Source organism: Mobula birostris, chromosome 16 (assembly GCF_030028105.1).
Source record: "Mobula birostris isolate sMobBir1 chromosome 16, sMobBir1.hap1, whole genome shotgun sequence".
Lineage (NCBI taxonomy): Eukaryota > Metazoa > Chordata > Chondrichthyes > Myliobatiformes > Myliobatidae > Mobula > Mobula birostris.
Window position 1 is genome coordinate 3857803 of NC_092385.1, and position 13851 is coordinate 3871653.

Below are 13851 nucleotides of genomic sequence, written 5' to 3' on the forward strand. Positions count from 1 at the left end.
ACATCCCAAAGACGTACTGGTTAGTAGGTTAATTGGTCACATGGGCGTAATTGGGCCGTGCAAGCTCATTTGGCCTAAAGGACCTGCTACCAAGCTGTATACAAACTTCATACAGGCAGTGGCTAGAAATGAACCCCAACCAGTGAAAGCTGGCACCATAAAGCCATGCGCTAGACGCTACCATACAGCGCCACTTGCGTGTTTAACACATTTCTTGTGTAGATACATGCAATTAAAGATGGAAGCTTTGCAAATACACAATGTTATTTCAATTTAGGAAATAAGAATATGTTAACAAGGAGACCCAATGATCAGTGACAACACTGAAGTAAGCACGCCTTTGACTTCTAAAGGCTTTTGAAAACTTTAAAAACAGCCCGAGTAAAGATGTCAGAATTTGAAATTAAAATGCAAGATAACTGAATTCCTCTGATTAGAAGTCAACAATGGTTACAATCTCAGACAGTCACTCTCCTTACCAGCGTGCTTCCTCCTGCCATGGTAATGGGACTCTTAACCAACGTGATTGTTTTGGTGACCCCTCCCACCACAGTGGTGACCACCTGAGTCTGCTGGGTGACAGTGACAGTGCCAGATTTGTGCACTGTAATAATGGGTCTTGCTGGAGCAGTGGTGGTGGCAGTATGAGCTGGAGTCACTAACTGAGCAGCAGCTGTCTTTAACATTGAGGTTGCTGGGGCATTGACCTAGAAAGCAAACACAAATTCACATCAGCAAAAGTGAAAGGACTTCCAGGAAGCAAGTCATGCCTGCACCATACAAGGCAACAACCTAAAGATTTTTGATATAATATCCTACCACATGCCAAATCTACTCCTCCAGGTTTTGGGGACAGTCTCACACTAAGAAAATGACTTACAAATCCAAGTGCGCGTTTGAATTCATTGCACCTACCCCATGAATTGTGATCTATGCTGTAGTTTAATAGTGATTTATGGAAGCAGAGGTGGAAAAGTGTGTAAAAAATGCGAGGAAATGTTATAGCTCTGGTTAAACCACATTTGGAATGTTGTGTTCAGTTCTGGTTGCCTCATTATATTAGGAAGGATGTGGAAGCCTTATAGGGTGCAGAGGAAATTTACCGGCATGTGGCCTGGTTTACTGAGCTTGCCTTATGAGGATAGGCTGAGCAAGCTAGGGCTTTTCTCTTCGGAGCGGAGGAGGATGAAAGGTGACTTGATAGAGGCTCACAAGAAACATAGACAGACTAGACAGCCTATCGACTTAGCATCTTTTTTCCAGGACAGAAATGGCTAGTACTAGAGGACATCCATTTAAGGTGAGTAGAGGAAATGTTTCGAGGAGATGTCACAAGAATTTTATGGTGATTAGAGGTATGTATTGGGGGGATGTCAGAAGAAGTTTCTCTTTACTCAGAAAAGTGGTAGGTACATGGAGTGCACTGATAAGAATAGCACCAGAGTCGAATACATTAGGAATATTTAACAGACTCTTAGGTGGGCAAATAAATGGTAGAAAAAGAAGACCATAAGACATAGGAACAGAATTAGGCTATCTGGCCCATCCAGTCTACCCTACCATTCCATCATGGCTGATTTATTATCGCTGTCAACCTCATTCTCCTGCCTTCTCCCTGTAATGACACCCTAACTAATCAAAAACCTCTCATCCTCCACTTTAAATACACCCAATGACTTGGCCTCCACAGTCACCTGTGCATTGAATTCCACAGTTTCACCACCATCTGGCTAAAGAAATTCACCATCAGCTCTGTTCTAAATGGACCTCATTCTACTCTGAGGCTGTCCCCTCTGGTCCTTGACTTCCCCCAATATGGGAAACATCTCCATGTCCACTGTATCCAGGCCTTTCAATATTCAATAGGTTTCAATGAGATCCCCCCCTCGCCTGGATGGCTATATGAGAGGGAAGGGCAAGACTGGTAATGGAGTGGGTTAAAAGGTCGACACAACATCATGGACCGAAGGGCCTCTAGTGTTGTACGCTCTATGCAAAATGGAAATGGTTACAAGAATATGAAAGTGCCTCAGAAAGTTTTACAAGGCAAGAGGCTAATTGTGCATGTTTGTGTGTAGTGGAATTCATTTCACCTTGGAGCTGTATCTTCAAAAAAAAACACACACACAAAATGCTAGAGGATCTCAGCAGGTCAGGCAGCATCTATGGAAATGAATAAACAGTTGAACTTTTGGGACAAGACGCTTCATCAGGACTGACTGGAAAGGAAGGAGGAAGACACCAGAATAAAAAGGTGGGGAGAGGGGAAGGATGATAGCTAGACGATGTGAAGCCAGGTGGGTGGGAAAGATCAAGGGCTGAAGAGGAAGGAGTTGGTAGGAGAGGAGACTGGGCCAGAGGAGAAAGGGAAGGAGGAGGGGACCCAGGGGTGGTGACAGGCATGTGAGAAGAGGTAAGAGGGAAAAATTGTTTTACCAGAAGGGGAAATTAATATTCATGTTATCAGGCTGGAGGCTACCCAGACAGAATAAAAGGTGATGCTCCTCTACCCTCTTTCTGATCCCATACCTTATGGTCTTTATATTTTCTGTGTTCTGCACTGCAAACAAAGAAATTAGAACAGATGACTTGTGCCTAGATGTGTCCAAACTTAATGTTCCTATCATGATGCTGAAATGCCACCATCTAAAAGGCAATCAGCTGTGGGAACACGATGCTGTAGTAAGCGCTGTCTTTATGAAAAAAGGAAGGTTAAATTAGTTTTTCAAGGAATTAAAAAATTTGCTGCACATTTGATAGGTACATGGAGCTTAGAAAAAGAGGGCTATGGGTAACCCTAGGTAATTTCTAAGGTAAGGACATGTTCAGCACAGCTTTGTGGGCCGAAGGGCCTGTATTGTGCCCTATGTTTCTATGTCTTTTCAGCGAGAGGAACCAGTACAGGGAATGTGAATCATCCCACTTCTTTCTGCTTTTCAGCGGAAGAGTTCTTGTCTAAAACTATCGCATTTCCACCATCTCTTCACAGAAATTACATACCATGACTGATGGAGTGGCCACTTTCACAGCAGTTGACAAAGTAGTGGCCCCAGGTGTCACTGCCACTGTCTTCACCATGGTCGTGCCAGGGTGGATTCCAGCTGAGGTAACTGCTGTGCTTGACGGGATTTTCTGAGTGGCAGCAGCAGCAGCAGCCAGAGCTGCCATTCCACTCATCTGTGGGCTGGAGGTAAGTGGCTGAGGGAAAGGAAAGAAAAAAATTACCAGAAGCAACAAGAATGGGATCACACATAAACTTTCAATGCAATACTAATATTGTCCTTCATCGACAATACATTTTCAAGAGCCTATAAGTAGGCAAAGGAGCCTGCTTTATCTAGATATATTAGATTTTTAAAAAATTGACAATGCAAAAATGCTCTAAATTTGATTAAACATTATTTTATTAGCAGTGATTCTGATTCCCATTATCTTAAATAAAGCAATGCAACTAAGAAGATGGTGATAGTTGTGCAAAGAGAGACCGTTTAATCTCTGTGAAGCGTCGACTTGGGTTGTGAAGATCAAGTTTATTGAACAGAACAGTGGAGCACAGTACAGGCCCTTTGGCCAACAGTGTTTTGCCAACCATCACAATCAATCTAATCCTTCCCTCCTACACAGCCCATAACCCTCCATTTTTCTTACATCCAAGTGCCTATATAAAAGTCTCTATTGTATCAGCCTCTCAGCACTCCCAGCAATGAGTGACCCCCATTGTCTCTGCATACAAAATCCCTTCTGACCATCTCCACTAAACCTTCCTCCACTTGCCTTAAAATGAATGTTCTCTGGTGTTGGCCATTGCATGGGAAAAGGTGCTGGCCGCCCACTCTATGCCTCTCAATCTTAAAACACCTCTATCAAATCACCTCTCATCCTCATTTGTTCCTAACAGAAAACTCTAGCTCACTTAACCCATCCTCATAAGACCTGCTTCTCCAATTCAGGCAACATCCCGGTAAATCTCCCCTGCACCCTCTCTGAACCTTCCACATCCTTCCTACAATGAAGTGACCAGAACCAAACATCATACTCCAAGTGTGGTCTAACCACAGCTTAACTGAGCTGTAACATTACCTAGCAGTTCTTGAACAGAACCCCCTGACTAATGAAGGCCAACACATTATACACCTACGTAACCACCCTATATTTGTCAACGTTTGGCTCATAAACTGCTAAACCTGACCAATCCACGTATCCAGCATTTAATTCCCTCCCGAGCAACATTCATAGGATAGCAATTACTAGTGGGAATGCTGTTTTCTTCCTTTCTTTTCCCTAACACAGAAGCACCGTGTGAGTGTTGGGAATCTGCTGAGTATATATAGTGGGTGAAGTCAGGGAATGATGTCAATCTTTACGAATGCACGAATGACAACCCTCACCACCCAGGACATGCCCTCTTGCATTACTAGCATCAGAGAGGTGGTACAGGAGCCTTAAGGCACACCCTCAATGATTCAAAAACAGCTTCTTCTCCTCCAATATCAGATTTCTGAATGATCTTCTCCTCATATCCTCAAGGGGCAGAGCTAAGATGCCACTAGAGGGTGGCTCCTTTGATCCCATCTGCAAAACAGCTTAATTTCTTCCCTTTAATGTCTCTGTTTTTCCTTTTCAAGGTGGAAGGGTTTTGTTGGAGTCCGTGATCCACAGCTGCACCCAAACTGCGGTTCTTTACGGTGATGGCAGCTTACTGACCGGACGTTTATTGATATCCCCAGGATGTGGTCTGGAGGACGCACGCCTTTGGGGTAAGGCCCTGTGGATGAGCTGATTCCATGGCGGTGTTGCCGACCGGGGTGCCGTGGGAGAAACGGAACATCGTAAACAGTGGATCGGCTGTCAGAGGCTGTACTCGAGCAATCATTCTCCTGATGGTGGGGAGAGTTTGCTGCCTATTCTTGAGTTGGAGAATTCAGAATAAATGCAATGAGGCAGATTGTAACATCGTAATCAGTGAGTTCTTTTGTTTTGTTGGTCTCTCCTCTCGCTGTGAAGGAGTGACACCCTTCTGTCCCTTGTTAAGGGGAGAGAGAGCTGGTAGCATGTCGATTTGTTGGGTGAATAATTAGTTTTTGTTGGACTGCAGCATATGGTCTCTTTTTGGGGCTTTGCTATTGCTTACTTGGTGGGTGGTGGGTGGTGGGTGCTGATCTTTCCTGCTGAATAAGTGGGGGAGGGAGGAGGGTTGATGCTTTGCTGCTGCTTGTGTGTGGAAAGGAGAGAGGGGGCTTTGGGGTTCTAACATTTTATTGTCATTCATTCTTTGAGGTTTTCTTCTGATTTGTGGATGTCCGAGGAGAGTAAGAATTTTGGGTTGTATACTGTATACATTCTCTGATATTAAATTGAATCATTGAACCTTACTAATTAAGAATGTATCAATCTCCACTTTAATTGTAACTTAGTAATTTTTAAAAATGCATTGCACTACACTGCTGCTACATAACAATAAATTTAATGACAGTGATAATAAACATGATTCTGAAGCACAACAGACATTGAAGTGCCCACAAAAATATTTATCTGATACAATACACATACTAACATTGATACAGTTTGTTTCCTGAACAGTAAGTGTGACAGTTAACCATTTGTCTCACCTCACTGGCTTTGCTTATGCTGTGGCAGCTGTACTGCATTTCCTAAAGCACTTCATTATGCTGCATGCACTGATACCCAGGGAAGTTTGACAAAAACACTGAGGGCACTGAGACAATCAATTTTAAGCCACAGGATGTAAGAACACACCTGTGCATGCAGTGCTCCACAAAAACCACAAAGAAGCAAAAACTTACAGTCCCTGCTGTGGTCTGTGCTGGTCTCACCATACGAATATTCAGTGGAAGTGTTGCTACAGTGATGGGTGCTTTAACCTGAGGTGCAACTTGCCGCTGTACAGTGACGAGGGGTGTGGTTGAAGCTACTGATGTGACTGCTGCTGGGCTTGCTGCTGTCCTAATCATTGTAGTGCCTGCATTAAGAAGAGGTTGATTAACCATTGAACCAAAAGATTTGCATTTTCTACATCACTGCACATTCTATACAATTAACTGCTAATTAGTTTTAAAGTGCAGTCTCTGTTACACTATTGCAAAAATGGCAACTAATATGCAAGCAACCATTTTCCATCATGGCTGATTTATTATCCCTCTCAACCCCATTCTCTTGGCTTCTCCCCGTAACCTTTGGTGCCCTAAATAATCAAGAACCTATCAACCTCTGCTTTAAATACCCAATGCCTTGGCCTCAACAGCCATCTGTGGCAATGAATTCCACAGATTCACCACCCTCTGGCTAAAGACATTCCTCATGATTTCTGATCTAAAGGGATATCTGTCTATTCTGAGGCTGTGCCCTCCAGTCCTAGACTCCCCCACTATAGGAAACATCCTTTCCACTCTATCTAGGCCTTTCAATATTTGCTAGGTTTCACTGTTGGTGTTGGTGAAGGATACTGGTTAACACGCCAAAGGGATCTCCCCTGATTTTCTTTGAAATAACCTTCTATCACCATTACCCCGACCTCAGAGTAGATGGATCTCAGTTTAACATCTCAACTGAGGACAAAGTCACAGTGCAGCAATCCCTAAAAATGACTCTGGAACTGTCAGCCCAATTTCACCCGCCTTAATGGATAACAATAGACTTCCCACAGTGTACGGCATCTGCCCATTTGCTGGACTTGACTGAACCGTCTTGAAGCCTCACCGCATATTTCTCCACTTTCATCTGACAACCCCACTACTTAGGGGCAAAGCTAATCTCCTCCCCTGTCTGTAGCCTCCAATATAGTTGACCATCTGCTCCTAGTATGGTCTCACCACAGTCACCTGGTACCCTCTTATCTAAAAGCAAAGAAGATCTGTAGATGCCACAAAATCCAGAAGAACAGACAGAAGTGTTGGAAATACCCAGGATGTTAGGCAGCTTTTCTGGAGTGAAACAGAGTTGGCTACAGGTTGAAGACGTCATTAGAATATATATTATCAGAATTCTGATTAAAGGTCATTACTGTAAAATGTTATCTGTTTCTATCCACTGATTTTTAGCATTTGTTTTATTTACATAACCCGAGAATTATTTGTAATAACTTACCCCATTACCATATCTTCTAGCAATTCCCAAAAATATCTTTAAACTCCTCCCACACAACACATGTACTATGAAACTGAACTCCAAGCGCTTTCTCAGCACTCTCTTGACCTTTGTTTTATTTGTCAGATTAACACACACAAAATACTGGAAGAACTCAGTGGGTCAGGCAACATCTATGGAGGGGAATTGACGTTTCAGACCAAGACCCTTCATCAGGACAGAGGTCCTGTTTACTCTTCTCCATGGACCTGCTGAGTTCCTCCAACATTCTCAAGTTCAAGTTGAATTGTTCACAGACAAATAAAACATCGTTCCTCCAGGGCCAAGGTACAAAACGCAGTACTAACAGTCATACACAGCACAAACCACATATAATTATGATAGCAGTAAAACATACCGTTACAAAAAAATATAATATAGCCCAACTCCCTGAGTGTCATGGCCTGTAGATTGATGGTGCATGGGATGCCGTCCTGGGGCCATGACTGCCAGAACAAGCAGCAGTTCCTCATCTCGCACTAGTGCAGCTGCAAATACAATCTAGCTTATCTTTCACTGAGTGAACACTGGAGGGCAGCACCTATGGGAGGGACCAGCCCAAAACCTAGCATGGATGCCTGCTATGCCACACTGCCTCTGCGTCTCTTCCCCTGGGCAGCTGTAACAGGGCCTGGTCTGCGAGTGTTGCTCTTGATTTCAAGCATCCGAAGAATCTCATGTTCATTAATTGTCAGATTGCTTCCCCAATAAATAGCATTACTCAAGCAGCGGCTTCTTTTTACTAAACTCTGCTCTTTTGCATTTTGGTAAGTTAAACCAGGCAATGACTTGCATTGTAAATGGTAGAACTTGGAGTGTGTCGTAGAACAGAGAGACCCAAAGGTGCAGGGACTTAATTCCCTGAAAGTACTGACACCATAGGCATAGTCATACTTTATTGATCCCGGGGGAAATTAGTTTTCATTACAGTTGCACCATAAATAATTAAATAGTAATAAAACCATAAATAGTTAAATAGTAATATGTAAATTATGCCAGGAAATAAGTCCAGGACCAGCCTATTGGCTCAGGGTGTCTGACCCTCCAAGGGAGGAGTTGTAAAGTTTGATGGCCACAGGCAGGAATGACTTCCTATGACGCTCTATGTTGCATCTCGGTGGGATGAGTCTCTGGCTGAATGTACTCCTGTGCCCAACCAGTGCATTATGTAGTGGATGGGAGACATTGTCAAAGATGGCATGCAACTTGGACAGCATCCTCTTTTCAGACACCACCGTCAGAGAGTCCAGTTCCATCCCCTCAACATCACTGGCCTTACGAATGAGTTTGTTGATTCTGTTGATGTCTGCTACCCTCAGCCTGCTGCCCCAGCACACAACAGCAAACATGATAGCACTGGTCACCACAGACTCGTAGAACATCCTCAGCACAGTCTGGCAGATGTTAAAGGACCTCAGTCTCCTCAGGAAATAGAGACGGCTCTGACCCTTCTTGTAGACAGCCCCAGTGTTCTTTGACCAGTCCAGTTTATTGTCAATTTGTATCCCCAGATATTTGTAATCCTCCACCATTGAACATAGAATAGTACAGCACAGTACAGGCCCTTTGGCCCACAATGTTGTGCCGACCCTCAAACCCTGCCTCCCATATAAGCCCCCACCTTAAATTCCTCCATATACCTGTCTAGTGGTCTCTTAAACTTCACTAGTGTATCTGCCTCCACCACTGACTCAGGCAGTGCATTCCATGCACCAACCACTCTGAGTGAAAAACCTTCCTCTAATATCCCCCTTGAACTTCCCACCCCTTACCTTAAAGCCATGTCCTCTTGTATTGAGCAGTGGTGCCCTGGGGAAGAGGCGCTGGCTATCCACTCTATCTATTCCTCTTATTATCTTGTACACCTCTATCATGTCTCCTCTCATCCTCCTTCTCTCCAAAGAGTAAAGCCCTAGCTCCCTTAATCTCTGATCATAATCCATACTCTCTAAACCAGGCAGCATCCTAGTAAATCTCCTCTGTACCCTTTCCAATGCTTCCACATCCTTCCTGGATGGAAACAGGGGTCACCGGTACCTTAGCTCTCCTCAGGTCTACCACCAGCTCCTAGGTCTTTTCAGATGAGGTGGCAAAGATGGCAGCTGGCACCCTTGCTTCATTAGTTAGGGCATTGAGTACAAGAGTTGGGATGTCACATTACAGCTGTCTAAGATGTTGGTGAGACCACACTTGAGAGTTCTGTGTTCTGTTCTGGTCACCCTCACTATGGGAAAGATAAGTTGGAAAGGGTGCAGAAAAGATTCAAAAAGATGTAACCAGGACTGGTGGGGCTCAAGAGGCTGAGACTTTTCTTCTGTGGAGTACAAGTGGTTGAGGGGTGATTTTATAAAGAGACAAAGCCTAAATAGGGTGAAAGGTTACAGTCTTTTCCCCCTGGGTTAGGGAGTCTAAAACTAGAGGCCATTGGTTTAGGGTGAGGAGAAAATGTAAAATGGATCGGAGGGGCAACCCTACACCTCAGAGACTGTCTCAGACTGGCTATCTGTAGTTATGAGCCAAATTTCAGGGAACTAGCAGAAAGTATTGAGCCCCAGTCATCACACTGGGTGAAACAGTCAATTTTTATTCATTTATTTTTCATGTTGAAATAAAATTAAATAAATAAACTTAGAACTAAAGGTGTGAAGTATTGAAATATTCTTAAAGAAAGACAGCTATGGCCTGTTTGATATGCTAGTTACAGTGTTTTCTTGTTTGAATTAATTTGAAAGTTTGACAAAAGTATTTTGTGTAATTCAAATACAATTCGCCCAAATAAAAGGCCTCAAATTGGAAGTACAATCTGAGCTGCTTTTTCTCTAAACAATTTAGTAGGTAGATCTTGTCTTTCACTAAGGTCGAATTAGGTGATCTTGGGCTTAAAAAAGTTGGTGACCACTACTGTAGAGGCAGATACAATTATAATGTTTACAAGACATTTGGACAATTACATGGATAGAAAAGACACAGAGCAGGGATTCCCAACCTGGGGTCCACAGACCCTTTGGTCAATGGTCCATGACATAAAAAAGGTTGGGAACCCCCTGGCCTAAAGAGATATTGGCCAAACACAGGCAAATGGGACAAGCTCAAACTGACACCTTGGTCACCATGGACGAGTTGAGTTGAAGGACTGGTTTCTGTGAACTCTATGAACCCAAGACAGCAAATTTTATCCCTTTTCCTGACATTTGCCAGTCATATGCAGATTCCTAGGATATAGGCTTGAAGGTCAAACCTGTGATCAGCGAATCATAGAGTCAATACCCAGAGGTCAGCAATATCTAAAGTTGAAGATCAAATGCTTGAGAGTCTGAGAGTGTGGAGTCAAGGACTGGAGGCTGCCTGACCTGAGGTTGGAGGGCTGTGTGTGTGTGTGTGTGTGTGTGTGTGTGTGTGTGTGTGTGTGTGTGTGTGTGTGTGTGTGTGTGTAGGTGAGAAAGGGGCTTGATTTACTGTTGTAACCTTGTTTCAATGTGTTTTTCTGCTGAACACTGTGGGCATGTTATCTTGGTGCCGGAATGTGTGGCAAAACTTGCAGGATGCCCCCAATACATCCTTAGGTTGTGTAGGTTGTTACAGCAAACAATGTACCTCACTGCATGTTTTGATGTACATGTGATAAATAAATCTGAATTATTTTTCAACCATCAATATTTTAACTGACTACACACCCACACCGCCATTAACTTCATGAAGTTATCATTACCATGAAATTAACTGCAATTTCCTGGTGGCCACCCAATTTAATTCTACTTCCCATTCGGTCATGTCAGTCCATGGCCTCCTCTACTGCTATGATGAGGCCACACGCAGGCTGGAAGAGCCACACCTCATTTTCCATCTGTGGGTAGCCTCCAACCTGATGGCATAAACATTGATTCTCTAACATTTCCCCGCTTCTGGCTCCCGTCTTGCCTTTTCTCTTCTCCTCACTGGGCTATCGCCTTCCTCTGGTGCCCCTCCTCTCTCCCTTTCTTCCATGGTTCACTGACCTCTCCTATCAGACTCCTTCAGCCCTCTACCTCTTCCACCCATCACCTCTCAGCTTCTCACATCACTTCCTCCCCCACCTACCCACCTATCACCTGTCCACCTGTACTCCTCCCTCTACCCCCACCTTCTTATTCTGGCTTCTTTTCTCTTCTTGTCCAGCCCCTGATGAAGGGTTTTGGTCTGAAACACTGACTGTTTATTCCCCTCCATATACACCGCCCGACCTACTGAGTTCCTGTGGTATTTTGTGTGTTGCTCTTACAGAATATCTTGTGCATATGGTTTCCTGCAATTCATTGTTCATAAAAAATCTTTTCACATCAGCTGAGGGCAATTTACACACTAACGATAGCACACATGTACTGCCAGGAAATTCTGTGCAATAAATATGCACCACATATTAAACAAGGCACCCGTTACTAATTTTTCTATCCAGGATTATAGGAATAGGTTCTTTACCTGGTGTGCGTGGAGTGGCTACGGCAGAAGGAATCCTGAGTACAGCTGGTGACGTTACAGCAGGAGTTAGGGGGGCAGTCTGCGTTCCCAGCGTGGCAGCAGCCTGCGTAACAATGCGGATTCCTGTCTGTGTTGGTGAGGACGAAGCTGGAGCAGTGGCTGCAGGAGCAGGACTGCTGGATGGCCGTATGGCCGACACGGCAGAGTTTGTCAAAGGGGTCACCGCGGCGGCAGTGGTTGCTGGCATATCGTACTTCTGGAGCTGAAGCAAGTAACTGTCGGCTGTGGGTACTGCTCCCCAACTGACCTCCAGGGAGTTGGTGCTTGCTCGAACCAGCTGAACTTTGCCAGGAGCAGGAGGCTTTTCTATTAGAAAGGAAAAGAGGAAGCACAATTTTCATTAAAATAAATGGCAATGGAAAGTACACGTGGGGAAAATGGTGGTACCTTTGGGGTGACTCGACCCAGATAGCCACTGCTTTCCCACCTCGAATGATTCCAGAACTTTATCCTTCACTCTGTTGCTGAAAACTTGGTTCAAGAGCAAATAAGCAATGAACATTCCCTGGCACTAAGATTTCCCTCATGATTTACCACCTTGCTTCATTTTTTATCTATTTCACACCACCTTTGAGTGGCACAGTACAGGAGGAAATCATTTCAAATAGCACTAGCTGCTTTGTTCTGTTCGCCTGCCTTTGTTCTTTTACAGTGAGGTAATTTCAAGCACTTAATCGCTGTTAAGGTGTGTGGCACTGGAGTGTAATGGTTAGCATAATGCTTTACAGAGCCAGCTATTGCAAGATCAGGGTTCAATTCTCACCACTGTCTATAAGAAGTTTGTATATTTTCCCCATGACCGCGTGGGTTTCCTCCGGATGCTCTGGTTTCTTGCCATATTCTAAAAACATATGTTTAGTAAGGGTTAGTAAGTTGTGGGCATGCATGTTGGCGCAGGAAGCATGGCAACTCTTGCTTTGCCCCCAGCATGTCCTCAGACCATGTTTGCCATTGATGCAAACGGCATATTTTATTGCATGTTTTGATGTACTTGTGACTAATAAAGCTAATCTCTTTAATAGTGCTGAAGTACAGAGGCATCTTTAGGTTCAAGTCCATAGCTCCGTGAAAGTGGTTACACAGGTTGATAGGGTGATAAAAAGGCATACTGCATGTTTGTGTTTACTAGTCAAGGCACTGAGTTCAAGTGTTGGGAAGTTAAGTGACAATTTCATAATACTCTGGTTAGGCCACATCTGAAGTATTGCATTCAGTTCTGGTTTCCACTTTACAGGAAGTATGTGAAGACTTTGGAGAGTGTGCAAAAGAGGTTTACCAGGATGCTGGCGAGACTGGAGCGCATGAGGAGAGGTTGAACAAACTTGAGCTGTTTCTCTTGGGTGTCAGAGGCTGAGGGAAGACCCGATAGATTACAAGATTACAGAGAGGCAGCCAGTACCATTCTCCCCCAGGATCAAAAGGTCCATTACTAGAGCATGTGCATTTGGGTAAAAGGAGATGTTTTTGTACAGGTGGGTGCCTGTAAAGCGTAGTCGGAAGTGGTAGTGGATAAAAGCATTTAAGATGCTCTTGGATGAATGTATAGAGAATGTAGGAATGTGGACAGTATACAGGCAGAAGGGATTTGTTTAGTTAGGCATTTAATTACTGGTTTAATTGGTTCAGAACATTGTGGGCTGAAGGGCCTGTTCCTGTGTTGTACTTTCTAAGTTCTATGTTTTATGTTCTAAATATTACTCACTTCAACCAACCTTTCTGGTCAGGTTTGCTGTTTCTCGTAATGTCCCCTTTCCTCTTTTGCTCAAACGCATTCCCTGACCAATTATAGCTTTGCTTTAAAATCTGAGCAACACACACAAAATGCTGGAAGAACTCAGCAAGCCAGGCAGCATCTACAGGGTGAAATAAACAGTCGACGTATTGGGTCATCGGGACCTGATAAAGAGTCTCAGCTCGAAACACTGACAGCTTATTTCTGTCCATAGATGCTGCCTGACCTGCTGAGTTCCTCCAGCACTGTGTGATTGTGTGTGTTGAATAGTGAAAAGGGACACATATTAGCATATTGGGAGCAATCCATGAAAATACCTCCTTGCCTTTTTATCTCCCCCAACTACGATTAAGGATTCATTGAACATTGAACAGTACAGGCTCTTAGGCTACGTTGGCTCCGGAATGTGTGGCGACATTTGCGGGCTGCCTCCCGGCACACCTGCAGGTTGCTAACATAAA

The 13851-nt window shown here is 44.0% G+C and overlaps 1 protein-coding gene across 4 annotated transcripts in view; it reads right to left on the reverse strand.

Annotated features, from left to right (window-relative positions):
• The window catches only part of LOC140210948 (host cell factor 1-like), a 119474-nt gene that overhangs the window by 68768 nt on the left and 36855 nt on the right, over positions 1-13851 (reverse strand). For all 4 annotated transcript variants that reach the window (XM_072280236.1, XM_072280234.1, XM_072280233.1 and 1 more), the window contains 4 exons: positions 11599-11964; positions 5805-5980; positions 3001-3198; positions 480-707 (listed from right to left, as the gene is read on the reverse strand). In XM_072280236.1, the coding sequence (XP_072136337.1) occupies positions 480-707; positions 3001-3198; positions 5805-5980; positions 11599-11964 (968 nt within the window). The remainder of the gene's footprint in view (positions 1-479; positions 708-3000; positions 3199-5804; positions 5981-11598; positions 11965-13851) is intronic.